The sequence below is a fragment of the Eutrigla gurnardus genome, assembly GCF_963514095.1.
Source record: "Eutrigla gurnardus genome assembly, chromosome: 22".
Classification (NCBI taxonomy): Eukaryota; Metazoa; Chordata; class Actinopteri; order Perciformes; family Triglidae; genus Eutrigla; species Eutrigla gurnardus.
Genome location: NC_139933.1, coordinates 1007811 through 1029085, shown reverse-complemented (window position 1 = coordinate 1029085; position 21275 = coordinate 1007811). Strand labels below are relative to the sequence as shown.

The following is a 21275-nucleotide window of genomic DNA, read 5'->3' as shown; positions in this document are numbered from 1 at the left end:
GAGCTTTAACACTTAATAATGACTCTCTATGTTCACGTGGTGCAGCGGCGGCGGCGGCGGCGGCAGCGGTGACGCGTGTGGGACGCCGGCCCTTCGATCTCTGGCTGTAAAAACCACAATAATGAGGTGACTTTATGGTCATTGGGAATTTATGCTCATTGGATATAACAGTTTTCAATTCAAGCAAATTAGGAAGTCTGCAGAAAAAGACTGTTTAAGTGTGAGGTCTGTGTGACGAGAGCTCGTCAGGGTTTGAAGAGGCGGCTAATCACCGCGGTTGAAGACGTCTTGGCTCGGTATAGGATATGGTATGGATATGATAAAAACCAACGAGCAAACGTTCAGCAACGAAGGGGATTATCTTCTGCACAAAGTTGGAATACAAAGACGTGATGACCTCAGCGGCTCCAGATGGATGGTGATCTGCGACGTGAAGCTCATTTTTCGTTTTGTTTTACGTGATTAATTTGGGGGAGGTGACCAAAATGTAAAAATGTCATTCAGAGACACTTACGTCAAGAACTCCCAACGAGCAAATGGTTTTATTTGGTGGGAAAAACAACTTTTTAAAAGGAACTGGAGCAGAATGCGTAATAAGCACATTAAATCAAAAATACCAAAAGCTTAGTACATGAAGGACTGAGTATTAATCAATAAATTCTCACCGGATTCAAGAGTTTTAAATAAATTGTCTGTTTCCATTCAAAAGGACCCACCTGAGTATTTTTTCTGATGTGTTGGTTAACTATGAATCTATCGTTAGGGAAAGATTAACGAGAGATTTTAACTTTAAAACTAATTCCACTAACAGATCCACAGAAATATAATCACCAACTATTTTCATCATCTGTTCATCATCAAAAGTCATTTTTCATAAAGAAATGTCAGAAAATGCTGTTTTCAGTCCCTCAAATATGGAGATCTTCTTTTCTCTGTGTTATTTCATCATACAACACACATTCCAAGCACTTTATTCTAAATCCAAGCACTTTTCAAACCTTGGAAACACCGTACTAAAATTCAAGTGTTTTCAAGGATTTCCAGCACCCATACGAACCCTGTGTACTGTGGTCAGAAATCTAAAAGTGGCTGTTGGAAGCCGACTGGATGTGAACTTTGGTCTCCAACATCAAAGTCGTTGCTTCTTAGTTTATTCATATGAAACATGAAGAAAACACAATCATTTAAGATTAATGATTAATGCTGGTGTTGTTGAGGACGATCCCATCAACAGAGGAATCAGGAGCCCATTAGAACCAATTAGAGGAGCCGGTGCTGAGTGACATCAGAGTCTGATAGATCCCCGGGTGGAGATGGCTATCTTTAAACACACCAGCGTTTTACTGATGGGGGGGGGGGGGGGGGGGGGACCTGTTCCCAGCAGACTCCTTCATGTCCAATGTAAGACATGGTGGTGTCAAAGAGCCCCCTTGTGATCCCCCTCAGGACTAGTAGGAGGTATTTTAATAGCGGTCTGACCCGTGTTGCCATCGTTCTCACAGGGAAGCTATTGTGCTGCATCAGAAAACACTGGGAGTCTAAAAAACACACCCGACACTGCTTCCTCTTCTTCTGCTGTCGGACGCTCGTCATTTCTCGTGGCGAGTTATCGGCCGTCGTGACATCAGCATCGTCGGTGGCTTCAACACTGCAAAAAGTACTTTTTTAACTCTCTGGGATGGCTTCGTAAAACTATAAACAGTTTACGTCGCTGTTATTTCTATATGTACATCTGGCCTGTTCGATTTTAAATCACTTCATATTAAAATACGACAAAAACTTCGTACATATCTTTCCCGAATGAAGGTCCCATGCTGGTCGACAGGAAAGGGGCGTGGCTTCGCTCATTATTGTCTGGCTGGGCCACCAATCACAGAGCTCAGAGAATAATATATTCATAGCAACAGAAGCAGCTCAATTCTGATTGGTCGACCAACGTCATTTAACCTTTGATCTTCCCACACGGATGTTGTGATGTTGAAGGGTTTGTCGTGCGTGTGCGCGTGCGTGTGCAGTATGTGTGGACTCTCCTGGCTCGCCGCTCTGTTCCTGACTCCGCAGCTCACCTAAGCTGCTGCGCGTCTCTCGTTGGCTGCGCGCTCCGGCGCGTCACCATCTGTCATCCAGCAGCGGAGCCTCATGCGCGCGTCCCCCACGGTCTCCTCCCATTGTAGGAACAGCTGTAGACCGTGAACCGTGGAGTGCGGGTCCGACACGGATTACCTGGGATACCGGCCTTAAAGTCTGGGTGGGCATCGAGGACGTGTCTCCGAACTCCAGGTTCTTTTTTCATGGACTCGTTCCCAGGAACAGCGACCATGGCGAGACCACTTCTCCACACTCTGCATGTGCTGCTGATCCTGGAGTCGAGCTGGGGGAGACTCGGACCCGAGGGGCTCGGGGAAGCCGTGCGCCACGGCGCCGACGTCTTACCGGCTGTGGAGCAGCAGCGCGTCTTTACGCACGAAAGCGCCAAGCGGGACATGGTCTCCAGCGTAAAGCGGGACATGGTCTCCAGCGTAAACCGGGACATGGTCTCCAGCAACATGTTCAAAGTGTACGAGAAGTACAGCAAAGAGCCGCGGAGCCGGAGGGACGGGAACACCGTGAGAAGTTTCAAAGCCGTCCCCAGTGAGTCGATAATAATAATAATAATAATAATAATAATAATAATAATAATAATAATAATAATAATAATAATAATAATAATCACTTCAGAGGAGAGAAGGGCTTCTTAATATTCATGTCAGAAACATTTATATTTACGTTGTTACTCTTTGCCTCATTGAAGCATGTTCTTTTGTCATTTTATTCATAATAAATAACCTGATATAAAGTCCTTTATTATATTATTATAACACATCACAGCTTTCAAAAAAACAGACAAACTGTTCCCAGAAGCAGTTAAATGTGTCTTATTTACAAAATCCTGATCAATAATTTTGTATCCTACATATCCTTGAAATGTAAATGGAGCCTGATCTAATCCGTGTTACTTTAATTCTACTTATTCATAAAAGATTGAGTGCTTACAGGCTACAGACACCAGGTTGAACTTGAAATGCGTAATGTAAACAAATGAATTCCTGGAAAGTGCATCTGATGGTATTATTTCATTAGTGCAACATCCTCAACGCTGCAGGTGTTTCACCAACACTCGCTCCCCTTTGGGCTCCAACATCTCCACCTCTCTGCACCGCCGGTGTTGTGATTTAGTGATCCGGGGGAACTCGAAGTCTCCTGCTAGTTCTCCGGTAGCTGTTCCAGCCGAGGTGTTAGACAAGAGCCTATTATCACACCCAGACACCGGCTGCACAGCAACAAAAAAACGCCTGAGAGGAGCTCCTTCTTGCCATAAGCGTTTCCATATGGCTGCGACAGAGCGGCTGGACGACCCAGTGTTTGTCTTCCAGGCTGCGGTGGGGAAGTGGGAGCTTCAGGAGCTCAGCCGTCCAGCACGAGGCTTGTGTTTGTGCGTGAGGCGCCTGATATTTTTTCCGTGCTTTTGTCAGTCATATGTTGAGCAACATTTAGGAGACGTATTGGATATTCATGTCAGTCAAAATGTGGCAGAATGAGACGGAGGTTCAAAGAGAGATTCAGGATCCTTCAGGTCTGGTTAAACCAGTTAGATAACTTAGAAAAAGCACGGAGGATGAAGTTAAGTTTCTTCTCATTTCTTTCTCCAGGAGTCTTGGAAGGCAGAGATGTGTTCCAGTTCAACCTGTCCACCATCCAGGACTCAGAGCTGATCCTCTTCGCCTCTTTTCATTTCCTCCACAAGCGGCCCCGCCACCACCAGCGACCGTGGCGTTTCCGAAGGCCTCGCCACCCGTCCGGCGGACCTACCCTCTACCCTCGGACCTCCACACGGCTCCTCTTCCTCGGATCCTCGGATTTTGCAACGCCGCTGGGAAACGTAACTCTGGCTCCCTCTAAGAAAGGCTCTTGGCAAACGGGCGACGTAACGGCGGTGTTGAAACACGCCAGGGATGTCAGACAGCTCGTGGTCACGGTGGATCTGGGTCAGCAGAGGAGCCCGGATGGCCAGGAGGGCCTCTCCCCGGCCAACTTACCATACATCCTGATCTACGCTGATGATCAAGCTATAGACGAGCCAAACAGCGTGGCCATGTCGCTGCAGAGGTACGGGCCTTCCCCCATGGTGGAGGACACGTCCCGTTCATCTCCGGCCCCCAGGAGCCGCAGGGATCTCCGTCTCCAGATCCAGACCAACGACATCCCCGAGGTCCAGTACAACACCCTGAAGAATCACGAACTGTGGCAGAACACGTACTTCCCGGCGAAAGCCAAAGCATCGGTGAAGTCGGGAAGGAGAGCGGAGGGTCAGGAGAACGGCGAGGGTCTGGGGAAACCCCAGGTGCTGAGCTTCGACGAGAGGACAATGAAAAAGGCGAGGAGGAGGCAGTGGAGCGAGCCCAGGGTTTGCTCCAGGCGTTACCTCCGCGTGGACTTCGCCGACATCGGCTGGAGCGAGTGGGTTTTGGCACCAAAGTCATTCGATGCCTACTACTGCGCCGGGGCCTGCGGGTTCCCCATCCCGAAAGTGAGCAAGATTTCTTTAGATTTGATTCAGATAACAGAAACACCTAGAAACCATATGAATATAATTCTGTAAACATTGATTTATTTAATGTCTCTTTCACATCCCTCGTCTCCTCAAGGTGGTGCGTCCGTCCAACCACGCCACCATCCAGAGCATTGTCCGAGCGGTGGGAATCGTCCCCGGCGTCCCCGAGCCATGCTGCGTCCCCGAGAAGATGAGCCCGCTCAGCGTCCTGTTCCTCGACACCAGCAGGAACATGGTGCTGAAGGTTTACCCCGGCATGTCGGTGGATACCTGCGCATGTCGGTAGGGCCGATCAGGAGGACGCACATGTAGACTAGAACAGGAGCCATGAGGACGGCCGAGGATAAACTGAAACGACTTGCAGGGATCTCGTTCTTGAGTCCGAGAACTCTTTTGTGAATCTTGGATCGGACGATGACTCAACCTTTTCCTTTTCTATCCAGACGCAGTTGAAAGAAGTGCACTTAACACAAACTAAATGCAACTCCTGCAGGTAGATCTTCTGTTGATCAACTGTTTTGAACGACTTTTCGACCACTTTGGCCTGTGATCTTGTCTGGTCTCAGCCTGGACTTGGACCTGGTTGTGGCCTTCTGACATCATTGGTATCACCCAGTTGAGTTTCTGGACACGCTGAGGACCTGAACTCTGACTCGGACCCAGGAGGGTCTGAGGGACACCGAAGACACATGGCAGCACACTTAATACCAAATTAACCCTCGTCATGTAAATACTCTACTAACTGAACGGTACTTATTCTCAATGGAACGCCATTGAAAACCTCCCATTTATTAGCAAGAAACATAATTCATGCATGAGAGGTTCCCTGAACTATACTTCCATAGTCATGTGTTTATATCTTGTATATAAAACTAGTGTATTTTGACACCTACTGAGATTTGATGTACTACAGTGTTACAGCAGAGAGAGGGGGGCAGTGCGTTGGTGCCCCCTGCTGGGCATTTAGAGAACGTTGAAGAGACTAAAACATTTTTAGAGGAGAAAGTTATAGTGCTTCCTGTGGCTAGTCAGTATTTCCCTTTAATGCATAAAAAACGGTTTATCAGAGACGGCATGTAGCCCGGAGGTTGTAATAATAGTAGATTTTCATAATAAGTAAAAAAGGGATAAATGTATCTGATCTTATAACTGTATGGCTTTGAATAACTATGTGATGTTTAACAAACCATAGAGAGAATGTATGCGTGGAATGGAAATAAACAGAATTGTACAGTCGAAAACACTTGCTGTCTAAGGTGATAAAAAAGTATATATACGTATAAAAATATGCGTATATATATCAGGTACAGGTTCAAATGGTAATTATCAATATTTCTCTGTCCACAAATGTGAATGAACTCACTCATAGTGCCAAAACAGTTATTGTTGCACTATGAAGCCTTTAGTGTCTTTCAGCAGTTTGTTTTGGTTTTACAGCCCCCCATAGCTTTACTGTTTTGGTTTGGTCTTCTTACTGCTTTCATCAGCAATGTTTCCATCGACAAACATAAAATAACATCAACATACACATTAGAATTTAGCATCTGAAATCCAGATTTTTCTCAGGAGATGAATATTGAACAGAAATACTGTCTGTTTAAACATCCAGCAGATGTATGTACGCATGATGTATATCTGCTGGATGAATAAATAAACAACTATTTACCACCAGATTGGCGAGGGGAAAATATACAGATTGTTTCTCAGCCCAAGAAGCTAAAAGGAATGAGCTGTTAGAAATAAAATAGTTAATTGGAGGGTCTAAATGTTACATGATGGTTTAAATGTTGTTTTAAGGCTTTCCGCACCCTGATAAAGAGAATTCTAGATGATACGCTTTGATACTTCGGATTTTCTTGACTTGGAAACAGAAAACTCAGTTTAATATTAATACCAGCCATCAAAGAACCACAGTCTGTCGGCCAAACCCCTAATTTAATTTATCAGGTTTTTTACTGCATATTTCTCAACCCATTGCTTTTGGCCTGAAGTAAAAATCACCACAGATTCCCAACAGATCTGTGTTTGTGTTTCTCCTGCATGCCGACATTATTTGCCGCATCGTCGCCTTTCATCACGACTGACTCCATAGAGAGCAACTCTTTAAACGCTTGAAAGGGCCACAATGAAAACCCGGCATGAACCGAGTACTGAGCAACATCGGTGAAAGACAGACATTCCAGGATGGGTCGGACTCGGGCCAACGTCCCCGGATACATTGGCCTGTGGTTGGGGCTCGGACCCCATACCCCACATACCAGCATCCATTTAGGACATACCACAAAGTAGTGGTGAAGGCCACGGCCATCACATCTTTTGATTTGATTTTATAGATCCCCACTATGAAGCTTTATGGGGATTTCTCCATGTGTTGTTCCTAACGTCTGCTTGTTATTTGCTTTGAGGAATCCTGAAGTAAATGTTTGGAATAAAAGGAAGAATATCGGAGCTGTTAGTGATTCTAACCCTGGATGAACAGAACAATGAAAAGGAATCTATTTTAAGTAGCAACAGCTGATGTGAACGGCCACAGGCTGTTAAGTATTTTAACCACATGAAGCGAAAGTAATATATGCTTTAGTAAAATATCGTCCTTTTGTTGGGTGTTCTGCCATTTAGAAGAAAAACACGCACGTCTGATTCCTTCACTGCGGTTCGGTCAAAAGAGATATGCCTAAATAAATGTAAATATCATGCTTAACATGGTCGAATTACACCGCTAATAAGATATGATATTAGCATTTAAGGCACTTTTCAAAGTGTTCAACATTCCTCGATGTTAAGCTTTATTTTATGTATTTATTGAAAGAAAGTCACTCAAGTGACGTCTCGCTGAAGCTGCAATGCTGGTGTGTTTCTAAAGGAGTCGTTGGATAAAACACATCAGGTTAAATAGCGTTACAGTTGTGCATGGGACATGCTAAGTTAACTAGCTAGCTAGCAAGTCAAGATACAGTAACTGCCACATTGTTGACGTAGCCACATTGTGCAAGACAAGCGATGCAGTTCACTTAGCAGTTAGCAAAACTAAATGCTATAAATGCTAAACTTTCAGAATAATCTTTTAAGTTGATGAATAAACGTGTAATTCATGGCAGAATCAAAATGGGATCTACGTGTACGTATACGAAATATCTTCTTACGTTGCAACAGTACGTTTCAGACATTTAGCTGCATCTTCGTGCCGGTATTTCACCACACAAATATCTCTTTTGTCTGATTTGTATTTTATTTTACAGTTGGAATCACATGACCATCGCATATTAAATTAGATATATCATTTTTAATTCCAGTACTATCTGTGTCAGCCAAGTAATTTAGGCTATCGTCATCAGTTTGATCACATTTTGAGGGATCTGGAACATGTGTATGTATTAAATATTAAACAATGACGGTGACGAAGAATGCAATGTCCCGTCTTGTTTCTTTTAAGTGTTTTTTTTTTTTGTTTGTTTCCTGTGGCCGTAACACCGTCACCCTCGAGCTGGGAAAAGGCCTTTTCATGAAAAAATGTCTGCTTGTCAGTAAACTCGCTGTTTCCCTCATTATCGCGGTCAAGTGTTTACAGAGTCTTCATTAGCAGCCAGCCCTCTAATGATAACAAAGCTTAAAAGAAGGCATCAATGGCAGTGATAAGCTTGGCCAAGCTACTATTTTGGTTGACACGAGTCCCCCTGTTTACTCTGGGAGCATGGGAGCGGACGTTAGGACTGTGGTCCTTGCTTCGGGGATCTCCATTTTCAAACCTTGCCGTCGCAAAGTCTGCTTTCGGGCCGGTGAAGAAGGTAAAGTTTGTGGCAGCACAGCGGCTTAAAAGGGATTTGTTTGAAAATGCAGAGCATCAGATCGTTCCTGTTCCAGGTGTGCTTGTGTCTGGTGGTTTCTATCGGCTGCTGTGCCGGTAAATCTCTCAATAATGAAATCCAGAGTGAGGACCCTGAGGGACTCTACTCTCAGCTGTCAGAGGAGGACCTTCTCGAGGAGGAAGATACCAACGCCAGGATGGAGAACCTCCTGGGAACCATGAAGGAGGGCTTTCTGAGGAAACTCAACCTGTCGGACGTTCCTCAGGAGAACGGCAAGATCTGCCCTCCTCAGTTCATGATGGAGCTCTACAACAAGTACGCCTCGGACAACTCAGCAAACCCTCAGTCGGATGTCATACGGAGCTTCACTCTCCAAGGTACATGAACGGAGTTTACTTTAAGAATTCTTATTATTGAATTATTTTCTGGGACCTTTTTTCCTTGGCAATCCTCAAAGTCACAGAGTTACAAATACAGATATTACCATACCTGCCTTTTTAAGTTCCTGAAGTTTCTTATTATCTCACTGTACCTCAGATCTATCTCAAAAATAATTTGGCTTCCTCCTCTGTATCTTCTTGACAGATATCCCTCTCTCCGTGACAAATGGCACAAAGTCTAAGCATCGGCTGCAGTTCAACGTCAGCATCCCCAGCCATGAAAAGATCACCACTGCTGAACTGCAGCTCTTCTTCTCCCCAGATCCCACGTCGACGGTCACTGCCCACAATTTCAAGGCCACCATCAAAATCTGCAAAGTGGATTACAATGATTTCACATCCACCACCCAACTGCTGGTTGGCAAAGAGGTGACCGGCCTGCAGAGCACCTGGGAGACGTTTGACGTGACCACTGCTATCCAGTGCTGGATCAAGGCGGGCCGCGGATCGACTGTTTTTGATGTTGTGGTGGACAGGAAGGACTGTGGCGCCTCTAAAGGTGGAGAAGAAGGAGTCGGCTGTTTGAATATGAGCATGTCTGTTGGAGATAACACTTCCGCGGCTTTGATAGTCTTCTCAGATGACCTGGGCAGCAGGAGGAGGGAAACCAAGAAGGAGTTAAAAGAAATGATCCTCCACGAAGAAGAAACCATCTTACACTCGGGCGCCGACTGGAACAAAGGAGATCAACTTCCAAACGAGATCCCCGAGGCTCAGCATCCGCGGAGAAAGAAAAGGAAGGCTGAGGAATACTGCCAGCGGAGCTCGCTCAAGGTCAACTTCAGGGACATCGGCTGGGACAGCTGGATCGTGGCGCCGCCAGAATACGACGCCTTTGAATGTCGAGGCCTGTGTTACCACCCGCTCACGGATGAAATGACCCCGTCGAAACACGCCCTCATCCAGACGCTGATCAACATCAGGAACCCCAAGAAGGCCAACATGGCATGCTGCGTCCCCATCAAGCTGGACCCCATCACGGTCATGTACCAGGAGAACGGACGCCTCACGATAAGATACCTTTACGAGGAGATGAAGGTAGCGGAGTGTGGGTGTAGGTAGTCAGGTTTCCTCTCAGGTGATTATAAAGGTTCAAATGCTGCATTTCATTCAAGTCAGTTTGATGTTCATACCCTAAACAGGTCCAGTAGAAGAAAGTACACCAGGTCAAAGAAGATAGAACCTTATTTATCCAGAGAAAATATATTTTTGTAGCATTTTCAGTACAAAGTAGGAAAGATTGCAAGAAAAATTATTTAGGGAGGTGAATTACATTCCAGCCCATACAATAACATTACATCAATGACATTGTATAACAAGACTAAGGGTCTACAGCCATGCTAGTGGCTCTTTAGCATGCAAATCATAGTATTGGACAAACAAAGGTTTTACCTGACGATGGCGCTAGATGCAAAGTTAGGCAGTACATCCTCTGGGGACCATGAATGAGGTTGTTGAGATATTTCAGTTTGGACCAAAGGGACAATTAACTGACCAGCTGACAGACCATCATTTCCATTCTTCGAACCAAGCTGCTAGCATGGCTAAGAATGTAATAAAGGTAATGTAATGCTGACATTAAATATAGTGTATGTATGTTTTTGACACTGTAGTCATGACATAATGATATGTAGCGTTTACAGTTTATGCTATTCCTTCAAATTGATCAAAAATAAAGTCTGAAACTCAAAAATAGTGGTATGTGTGGAATTCAGCATGACTTGCTGCAATGAATTCTAATGAAGCCTGTGATTTTTGCTGAAATTCAATTGTATTAGCATTTTACATGCTAACACCACCAAACAGAAAACTAAATGGGACAGACATTTTATTTAAACTGTGTATGTTCATAAAGAGCTTGTCCTTGGTCTTGGTCGAATATGTTTGGAAAAAAACTATTATAAATTGTAATTTTATGCAGTAAATAATGTTACATGAAACATAAATAATGTTTAAAAAAGTAAAAGTAAAATCTTAAAAAAGAAAAATAGACACTTATGATTGTGTTTACAACTTCTATTAATTTATGTGATTTTTATTTTTTAGATAAAAAAAATCTTCCTAAAGCAAATCCATTGGTAATGTAATATTTGTAAACCTAAAATAATGCCTTTGGCATTAATATGATGACATAAAATCTGCTAGTTTTATGTAAATCTGTACATTACCATTTTGTATTTTGATTATATTAATATATATTTAGTAGTAGTTTGTAAATCACTGCCATACCAACTTGTACAGAGTGTTCAGCTTGTACATGCATGCCACACTGCTGATTGGAGAGTTTTTATTGTACTGTATGTCTCATGATGTCTACATTTTGTTTCTGAGGCTTTCCTACCCTGAAATTAATTAAATAAATAAATAAAAAAGCAAAATTAAAATGTATTTTATTTCCTCATCTAATCTACTCAGCACATCCTGCATTTAGTAAATCTTTTGCATAACTTTCATAACCAAATTCTAACCAAAATTAAACTTTGTGACTGTAACTTTTTAGTTTTAAAATTAATTAATTAATTTATTTAATGTCACTGCAATGTAAGCTATATCTTGTACGGTTCAAGTTTATTTACATAGCCCAAAATCACAAATCATAAATTTGCCTCAGAGGGCTTTTCGATATCCTCTGTCCCGGGACCGATCCATTAAATGAAGAAAAACTCCCTAAAAATAAACATAACACCCTAAAAATAACCTTATTATAGTAATAATATAGCTGTTGTTTGTGTTAGAGGACGGTCAAATCACAGTTAGCCAAGACTTGGATCACATGAAGATAAAAACATGGACATATACCAATCTAATTCCATTTGCTCCAAATCTTTTCAGCTTCATGCATGCTGTCAGTTCTGTAAATATTTTAAGTCAGTGACACATCCTTATCAGTGTTGAAACCTCTGTGACAAGACCAACGAGGGGGCAAGTTCATGCAGACCCCCAAAGCTGCTTTTGTCTCAAAATAGTACCAATAACATGGCAGGCAATACCGTTTCAATGTCCAAGAAGATAATTAGCTCAGTTGACTTCTGCCTTAAAAGATTTTACCCGACAGTAGCCTAGCAACAGAGCCTGAATTAGCAGTCTTAGAACACAAAAATTATAAATTATCTTATCACTATAATGTTGGTATGGCTAATGTGTTAGCAAACAAATGCTTATTTACACATAAATTCAGTATTCAATCTCCTTTTACCTCTGTTTTGCTCACCTCAAACTCCAGAGGGAAATACCTGGCACTAAATGCTATGATTCAGTTACAAGCTAGTTGAGTCTTCAGGTGCTGTAAGGTAGTTGTTTTTCAGGTATTTTGCCTACTTTGTCTGGAAACGACGCTGATGAGAGCAGATCCAGGCGATACAGTTGTGGGAAAGGGATATATCCATCATTTTTATCCCAGCAGGCTAACTAGCTTACTGAGCTAGCTTGTGTGCGGCTGTTCTTGCCCACGCAACACGCAAATGATCTAATGATATATGATATCTTAACTTCAGTCAACAAAGTAACCTTGCCTTCTGATAATGTTGTAGTTCGGAGTTTTCAATAATCCAAAGCACTGATATTTGTCAGTAAAGGGGACTGTGTTGTGTAAGGCATGAGGCGGTATTAAATGTTAAGACGGTGAGATTAGCTGAGCACAGTGTAGTATTTGGACTGAGATGACGTCAGGCTGCATATTTCTGAGCTGCGAAATCTGTGGATCAGAGTCTCACAGGGTCCTTATCGGTGTCAGGTTCAAGCTCAAAATCTGCAGGTTTAATGCGTCGGGAAATCAAACATTTAGCCTATGTGTTCTTCAAATTGATATTTATTTATTTATATATTCACAAAGATCATTTTTTATAAAAAAAAAAAAAAAGAATACAACTAACCAGGAGAAACAAGGAGAAGAAGTAAATAATTCAGCATTCGATGCAGATAAAGACTTTCTAATCAACCTTTTGTTGTAACTGTGTAATCATGTCACCAGTGGAGCGACCCAGACATGACCCCTAAAGCTACCAACAGCACCAAAATACACCACCTTAAGCTTCATAGCAGACAGTGAAAGAGAAAATAGATGGAGAGGGAGTGTGGGAGTTTCTGATCTGGCTTTAGTATCAATCAGTGTTCGACCTGTCCCTCTTTTATACTTCAAAGAAAAGCTGAGGTGGTTTAAATAAGATGTATACAACATAGGCTGATTTTTAAAAATGACAGAGAATGTGATTGAAGCCGAAATAAGACTACAGTAAGTAGTTACCCCAAAGCAAAGCAACTGCATACGAGTCAAATAAAAGTAAGAACCCAAACATGGGTTTATGTGAAAAGGTAGGAAACTGCACAGACTCACAGATTCCAAATTTTGATTCTATCTGTTATTGTCTGCAGGCTGAAGCACCAAAGATAAAGCGATTAAAGGTTTATTGTGGACAAAAGCCTCTTATGCTGATGTTGTTGTTGTCCAAAAAACCTGCGGTGACAATGTTCCCTCCTATAAAAACCGTCATCTCTCAACGCAGACGAATGAACTAATCCAGCACAGTGAGGGAGAAGAGTCGTTCTCTTTCCGTCAGTGATGATGAAGACGATGGCACAACGCTCACCACCCCTGCTGCTGATGCTTCTCCTATGCACTGTATCGGCCAACTCTTCGTTCCAGCCCGCCCTGATGTTAGAAATGGCCAAGATTCTTATGGAAAACTACTGCTTCCCTGAGAACCTCGTTGGGATGCAGGAGGCCGTCCAACAAGCCATCAACAGTGGAGAAATCCTGCAGATTTCAGACAGGAAGACCCTGGCCTCTGTGCTCACAGCCGGAGCACAAGGGGCGCTGAATGACCCGCGGTTGACTGTGTCATACGAACCCAATTTCGTCCCGGTGATGCCACCGGCGCTGCCGTCTCTCCCCATGGAGCAGCTGATCTGGCTGGTGAAAAACTCTGTCAAGCTGGAAATCCTGGACAACAATGTTGGATATTTGCGGATAGATCAGGTCATTGGGAAGAAGACAGCAGCAAAGCTAGACTCTCTGTTGCGGGAAAACATCTGGGACAGAGTTAGTCAGACATCCTCACTGATCTTGGACCTGAGGTACAGCACAGCTGGAGAATTATCTGGAGTTCCCTTTATAATTTCCTATTTCTCGGATCCTGAGCCCCTTATTCATATTGACACTGTGTATGACAGGCCCACAAATACAACCAGGGAGCTGTGGACTACGCTGTCGATAAAGGGGGAAAGGTATGGAAAGACGAAAGATGTGATTATTTTGACCAGCAAGCGTACCGTGGGGGCGGCTGAGGCAGTGGCATATACATTAAAAAACCTAAAGAGGGCCATCACAGTTGGGGAAAGGACTGCTGGTGGGTCCGTAAAGATCCAAAAGATAAGGATCCCTCAGTCGGAGTTCTACATAACAGTTCCTGTGGCAAGATCAGTTAGTCCGATCACAGGCCATAGTTGGGAAGTGGTTGGCGTTTCCCCAACGGTCAACACCATCTCAAAGGAAGCTGTGAACAAAGCCAAGTCTCTTCTGGCTGTCAGGAGTACCATTCCGAAGGTGGTGCAGAGCGTAGCCAACATGATCGGGAGGTTCTATGCTTTCACTGACAGAGTCACTGCTCTTCTCCAGCATCTGCAATCTACCGACTTATTCTCTGTGGTATCTGAGGAGGACCTGGCAGTCAGACTCAACCAGGCCCTGCAGACTGTGTCTGAAGATCCACGACTGATCATCAAATACGTGCAAGACTATGCTGCCACAGTAGAGGAGGACCCTGCACTTCCAGATGATTTGGAATCATTAAACGTACTGGTCGATACAACGATCAAAGTGGAAATACTCCCACACAATATCGGCTATGTCCGCATTGACAAATTTCTCAAGTTATCTTCAGGCTCTCAACTAGAAGAACTCATGGCTGAAAAGGTATGGGAGCCCCTCAAAGACACCAATAACCTGATTATTGATCTACGGCATAACACTGGTGGGTCCTCTACCTCTCTGGCCCTTATTCTGTCCTATCTGCAGGACACTTCCCAAAAGCGTCACTTTTTCACAATATATGACCAAATTCAGAACACAACAACAGAATACGAATCTCTACCACAAATTATCGGCCCGACCTACGGCTCCAAACGTGGGGTTTACGTGTTGACCAGCTACTACACGGCGAGTGCCAGCGAAGAGTTTGCATACCTGATGCAGTCACTACATCGTGGCACAGTCATTGGGGAAATCACGTCTGGTACTCTGATGCACTCAAAGACGTTCCAGATAGAGGGGACGGATATCGCTATCACTGTCCCTTTCATAAACTTTTTAGACAACAATGGTGAATGCTGGCTCGGAGGTGGCGTGGTCCCTGATGCCATTGTGCTCGCCGAGGAAGCGGTGGAGCACGTTCATGAGATTGCAGATTTCCACCAAGGGCTCCAGTCCCTCATAGAAGGAACGGGGCAACTGTTAGAAAAACACTACGCAATCCATGAAGTTGCGCTACAGGTCAGCAAGTTACTGTTGAGCAAATGGACGGAGGGATCGTACCGGTCGGTGGTTGACTTTGAATCTTTGGCATCGCAGTTGACGACAGATCTCCAGGAGACTTCGGGCGATCACCGCCTCCACGTCTTCCACTGCGACGTCGAGCCAGAGTCGCTTCACGACGTACCAAAGATTCCCACTGCTGAAGAAGTGGGATATATAATTGACGCTTTGTTTAAAGTTGAGCTTCTGCCTGGTAATGTTGGCTATCTACGGTTTGACATGATGGCAGATGTAGAGGTGATAAAAGCCATTGGGCCTCAGCTGATAAAAGTAGTGGGGAGCAAGTTACTAAACACAGACGCCCTTATAATTGACATGAGGTACAACACTGGCGGATATTCAACAGCAATTCCCCTCTTGTGCACCTATTTATTTGACGCTGAACCGTTGCGGCATCTTTACACTGTCTTCGACCGCACCACAACCACCATGACAGAGGTCATGACATTGCCTCAAATCAGAGGTCAAAGGTATGGGTCATCCAAGGACGTCTACATTCTCACCAGTCATATGACGGGGTCGGCAGCCGAGGTGTTCACGCGCTCTATGCAGGACCTGAACAGGGCCACAATCGTTGGAGAGCCAACGATTGGAGGGTCTCTATCGAGTGGGACCTATCAGATCGGGGACAGCGTCCTGTACGCTTCTGTCCCGAACCAGGTTGTGTTGAGTGCGGTCACCGGGAGGGTGTGGAGCGTTTCAGGCATTGAGCCCCATGTTATAGCCAAGGCAAGTGAGGCTCTTCCAGTGGCACAGAGACTCATAGCAGCAAGGCAGCTGAAGACAGAGCAGGGAAAATAGTTCCTGATGCTGTAAACTAACTTCCTTTAAACAGTACAAGTTAATGTGTCTTGTGTTTAGCCACCACTTCAATGTGAATAGTTTTTGTGTGTGGCCTGTGTGAGACATTTACACCATCTTCCAGAATCCCAGGCCAGCTGGTCTTCACTGTTTAAGTTGTTTAATTGATGCCTTCATCCAGAGTATGGATTCAGTGTATATCGAAATGCGTGGGAAAACGATCAAATGTTAAATCTACTTACTCATCCTGGCATTCAAACAGTAAAGACGATGAAGAAGTATTGATTTCCTATTAATAATACATCATAGATCAGTGTTTCTTGAAGTAAATCACGTTGCACTCTTTTTATTCATATGATGACTGTAAACCTCCCCATCTGCATATTTTCAACGCATGAAATTGACTTTTTCTCTCCTGTTTTAATCGTTTCTGTCATTCCCCTTTTTTTATAAATGTCAATATTCCGTTGACCTTTATGAATGCATGAAATCTTATTTGATCATTATGTAACCGTATAGTGATGTATGTTGTTGATATTTGGAGAATTTCTCACTTTATGTTTTTTTTGTTGTCTTTGCATTGTGTTTTTTTTTCAGTATTGTGTAATGATCTTTCAGCTTGTCTGTTCCATCACTCTCAAACTACCAGCAGAGGGAGTGAGCACCAAACAAACCTCGGCTGAATCCTGCTGTTCACCTCCACACAGCAGAAGAGAGACAAGCACCACCAATGAAACAAACTACTGTTAAATGTGTACAAGAGACAATAAAACAATTCAGTGTCTATTAGTGGAATTATCTTGATTTAATCTACTTTCCAGACATTAACAGAAACATTCCTCTTTACCATTAAGAAATGAATATGAGTAGCTTTATGTTTCATTTGTTTAATTACATGGCAGTCATGAGTTTATGCTGTATTTAAAAATGTTCACAAAACTCACACACCAATGACTTCCACTCATAAATACAGGCCCCTTAATAAGTGACCCGGACACCTTTATCCCCTTTTCCTGGTATTTTTAAGGTAGACAACTTGCCTTGTTTGACACAGGTAGCTTTAAATAGGTGTTCAAAATACCTTGTGTCAATTTAAGACCATAATCTTTGGCAACACCTCTTTGTTACTACACCTACATGGCTGGGTTATTAGTGCCTTACAGAAGCATTCAAGATAATGCTATTAGAGGTTTATTGTGGGGTAAATCCTCTTATGTGTGTGTTAACAGAGTGGATGGTGGGGATGCTGAGGAAGAAAACAGTGCCATTTGACAAAGGACCTCTTTGGAGAAGGAGGTTCAGCTCGACAACCTCGTCTACTCACTTTTTTTCCGACTATACCAGCAAAAATGGCGAAGGCTATCTTCCTGGTGGCACCTCTGCTGGTTCTGGGGAATGTTTTCTTCATCCAGGCCTCTTTTACCCCCGACCTCATCATCGATATGGCAAAGATTGTTATGGACAATTACTGCTCACCAGAGAAGCTGGTGGGGATGAAGGAGGCTATCGAAGCAGCCAGCAGCAACACGGAGGTGCTCAACATCCCCGACGCCGAAACCTTGGCTCAAGTCCTCACTGCTGGAGTCCAGACCACAGTCAGTGACCCACGCTTGATGGTCTCCTATGAGCCCAACTACGTCCCTGCGGTCCCCCCTCAGATGCCCCCGTTGCCCCCTGAGCAGGTAATCGCCATCCTCCAGACCATGATCAAGCTCGACATTCTGGAGGGAAACATTGGTTACCTGAGGATCGATCACATCCTCGGCGAGGAGGTTGCTGACAAGGTGGGCACTTTGCTCCTAGACCTGGTCTGGAATAAAATCCTGCCAACCTCAGCTCTGATCTTTGACATGCGTCACACCGGCAGCGGGGACATCTCAGGAATCCCCTACATTGTGTCTTACTTCACCGAAGCCGAGCCTCCGATTCACATCGACAGCGTGTATGACCGTCCCTCAAACACCACCACCAAGCTGTTTTCTCTGTCCTCGCTGCTGGGGGACAGATATGACATCAACAAACCCCTCGTTATCCTCTCCAGCAAAAACACCCGGGGCATTGCCGAGGACGTGGCCTACTGCCTCCAGAACCTGAAGAGAGCCACCATCGTGGGCGAGAAGACAGCTGGTGGCTCCGTGAAGGTCGATAAAATCAAAGTGCACGACACTGACTTCTATATTACTGTGCCAACCGCCAAGTCCATCAACCCTATCACCGGCTCCACCTGGGAGATCACTGGCGTGACCCCCGATGTGGAGGTCAACGCCGAGGACGCCCTCGCTACCGCCATCAAGATCGTCAACCTCCGCGCTCAGGTCCCGGCCATTGTTGAGGGATCGGCGAATCTGGTTGCTGAAAACTACGCCTTTGAAGATATCGGCGCCGCTGTAGCAGAAAGGTTGAAAGGGCTCCTGGCGAGTGGCAAGTACAGCACGGTTGTCTCCAAGGATAATCTAGAGGTGAAGCTGTCCACGGACCTGAAGACCCTGTCTGGGGACAAGAGCCTGAAGACCACCAGCAACACCCCGGCCCTGCCACCGATGGTGAGATCCTGGTGCATCAGATAGTCGGTTCTCACTTGTTATTTGTCAAACAAAGCTATATTTGTTAGTTGTTTTTAATAGAGTGGTTATCTACTGACAAAAGTTTCTATTGATGAGTTTTGTTTTACTTACACTTCATTTATAAAGCTCAAAATATTCAAATCTTCTCTAAAAGTATTAGTCACATTCTTTTTTCACTTTTATAGTCAATTTGAAACATGTTAAACTAAACATGTTTAGTCTATGGAGGATTTAATATCAATATTATACATTTGGAAACATTAAAATAGATATAATATCTGAAATATGTTTGTGTGAAAATGCTTTTATTAATGATCTTTAGTGAGACATATGAGTATCACTGATACAAATCTAAGATTCTATCTAATCTAAGTGTGTTCTTCTCCCACAGGATTATTCTCCCGAGATGTTCATCGAGTTGATCAAAGTCTCGTTCAAGACGGACGTGTTCGAGAACAACATCGGCTACCTGCGTTTCGACATGTTCGGAGACTTCGAGGAGGTCAAGGCCATCGCCCAGATTATTGTCGAGCACGTCTGGAACAAAGTCGTCAACACGGACGCGATGATCATTGACCTCAGGTGGGTAATCCCGCAAAATCACAGAGCGCAGATTTACCCAAGGTTCACTTTGGAAAACAAACCATCTGCTAAAGCTGCCAATGCTCTAAATAAACAGCATTTAGTTTAGCAAAAGGGAAGTATTGGTTTTGAATATTGATCATCTATGCATCATTTTACATATGTTTTATATTAAATGGCCCAACACAAACAGATTTAGAGGATTAACTCATATGAACATTCATCATTCCCTGCATGGATGCAAATTTCACAAAGGATCATTCATTGTCATAATGAATTTAGCCTTTCTATGATTGATCTGCATCTGTTTTTGCAGGAACAACATTGGTGGCCCAACGACAGCCATCGCAGGCTTCTGCTCTTACTTCTTTGATGCCGACAAACAGATTGTTCTGGACAAGCTGTACGACAGACCGTCTGGGACCACCACAGAGCTCCAGACCCTGACGGACCTCACTGGTAATTACAAATAATGGTGAATTTAGTGAGAATTCAGCACTGGATTCATCTGGATTTGGTGGTGCAGAATGTCCAATTGGCCCAACAATCTATAAAGCTGTTGCTCTCCGATCCCCAAGGTACGAGGTACGGCTCCAAGAAGAGCCTGATCATCCTCACCAGCGGAGCGACCGCCGGCGCCGCAGAGGAGTTCGTCTACATCATGAAGAAGCTCGGCCGTGCCATGATCGTCGGAGAGACCACCGCCGGGGCCTCCCACCCACCCAAGACCTTCGCAGTCGGCGAGACCGGCATCTTCCTCAGCATCCCCACCATCCACTCTGACACCGCCGCTGGGCCGGCGTGGGAGGGAGCTGGCATCGCGCCTCACATACCCGTCCCTGCCGACGCTGCCCTCGAGACCGCCAAGGGCATCTTCAACAAGCACTTCGCAGGCCAGAAGTAAACCACATCCTGAACACAGCCGGGGGGGAGGTCATCAGTCACTTTTGCTTCGGCAGCCAAATAGTTTCAAGATTTAAGGATTTAGACTTATAAGAAGTGAAGAATGTAGATTGGGTACAAAGTGTAATCTGTTGTTCATTATCTCACAGCCGAAAGCCTTTTCTTTTTGGGCCTGTTTGTAATGTGGAGCAAAGGCTCGACCGTAGGATTTACTTTGGTGGCTGAAAGGTTTGAGAACGTGAATCTGAATAATTCTGTGTCAAAGATCAGTTGGGATGTCAAAACAACTGGTTTTAAACCATGTTTGCTTTTTGGAATTGGGACCACCATGCAATGTTCTATTAATAAGTCAATTGCGCCATGTTGGCCTGATTGTATTGTATTCATTCCTGTGGTGTGATAGAATAAAACAAGACAACTGGTAAACAAAAAGTATGTCCTAGTCATGTTTCACATTAACAGACAAATAATAACTTTTTTAATTATACAGTGACGTAAATAAATAAGTTAATCAAGTCAAAACATACAAGCGTTGGTTAAAGCTGGAAGAGGGATCGAAACACTGTTTCTATTATTTATTTAGATTTTATTGTCTTTTTACCTTATCTCTGCTAATGTGTTTGTTGTATTTGTGTATCTGACGGTATTCTGCTGTCAAAAGCACTTTGTAAATATAATTATTATAGTGCAAAATGTATATATATTTATAAGGACTGTCAATCGCTTAAAAAAAATGTCACCAGATTAATCACAAATTAGCTGTGGATTAGTCACGATTAATCACCATTCGTAAATATATGAAAAATCCCCATTTTCTCTGCATCGCGATGCATCATAGAATCGACTATTTCTCCCACCTCTACGTCATACAGATGCATATATTTAGTGGTAATAAGACTATATTTGGACAGTTTCCCGCAGATTCCCCGCAAAACGGGCAAATCTGCCACGTGAGGAGGCGCAACCTCTCTCTCTCTCTCTCTCTCTCTCTCTCTCTCTCTCTCTCTCTCTCTCTCTCTCTCTCTCTCTCTCTCCCCCTCAGATTGAAATATGACACCT

At 44.0% G+C, this 21275-nt stretch overlaps 4 protein-coding genes across 4 annotated transcripts; all 4 read left to right on the top strand.

The window, feature by feature from the left end:
* Positions 1-2132: 2132 nt before the first annotated feature.
* On the top strand, positions 2133-5834 carry gdf10b (growth differentiation factor 10b). The gene is made up of 3 exons (XM_084040126.1): positions 2133-2631; positions 3690-4567; positions 4686-5834. The coding sequence occupies exons 1-3, from the start codon at positions 2292-2294 to the stop codon at positions 4875-4877; spliced, it is 1410 nt and encodes a 469-aa protein (XP_083896252.1). The 5' UTR covers positions 2133-2291; the 3' UTR covers positions 4878-5834.
* A 2588-nt stretch (positions 5835-8422) lies between these two features.
* Positions 8423-10668, top strand: gdf2 (growth differentiation factor 2; the record flags this gene model as incomplete). Its single annotated transcript, XM_084040274.1, has 2 exons — positions 8423-8774; positions 8983-10668. 2 exons carry the CDS (start codon positions 8423-8425, stop codon positions 9897-9899), a joined length of 1269 nt encoding a protein of 422 aa, XP_083896400.1. The 3' UTR covers positions 9900-10668.
* A 2672-nt stretch (positions 10669-13340) lies between these two features.
* irbpl (interphotoreceptor retinoid-binding protein like) lies at positions 13341-16945 on the top strand. The gene has a single exon (XM_084002026.1). The coding sequence runs from the start codon at positions 13396-13398 to the stop codon at positions 16165-16167; it is 2772 nt and encodes a 923-aa protein (XP_083858152.1). The 5' UTR covers positions 13341-13395; the 3' UTR covers positions 16168-16945.
* Positions 16946-17446: 501 nt separating this feature from the next.
* On the top strand, positions 17447-20631 carry rbp3 (retinol binding protein 3). The gene is made up of 4 exons (XM_084002027.1): positions 17447-18710; positions 19123-19313; positions 19630-19772; positions 19892-20631. The coding sequence occupies exons 1-4, from the start codon at positions 17517-17519 to the stop codon at positions 20215-20217; spliced, it is 1854 nt and encodes a 617-aa protein (XP_083858153.1). The 5' UTR covers positions 17447-17516; the 3' UTR covers positions 20218-20631.
* The last annotated feature ends 644 nt before the right edge of the window (positions 20632-21275 follow it).

Coding starts and splice junctions, on each gene's coding strand:
- gdf10b (XM_084040126.1), top strand. CDS start 2,292: ATGGACTCGTTCCCAGGAACAGCGACCATGGCGAGACCACTTCTCCAC. Junction 2,632..3,689: donor AAGTTTCAAAGCCGTCCCCA/GTGAGTCGATAA, acceptor TTCTTTCTCCAG/GAGTCTTGGAAGGCAGAGAT. Junction 4,568..4,685: donor GCGGGTTCCCCATCCCGAAA/GTGAGCAAGATT, acceptor CGTCTCCTCAAG/GTGGTGCGTCCGTCCAACCA.
- irbpl (XM_084002026.1), top strand. CDS start 13,396: ATGATGAAGACGATGGCACAACGCTCACCACCCCTGCTGCTGATGCTT.
- rbp3 (XM_084002027.1), top strand. CDS start 17,517: ATGGCGAAGGCTATCTTCCTGGTGGCACCTCTGCTGGTTCTGGGGAAT. Junction 18,711..19,122: donor CCCCGGCCCTGCCACCGATG/GTGAGATCCTGG, acceptor CTTCTCCCACAG/GATTATTCTCCCGAGATGTT. Junction 19,773..19,891: donor GACCCTGACGGACCTCACTG/GTAATTACAAAT, acceptor CCGATCCCCAAG/GTACGAGGTACGGCTCCAAG.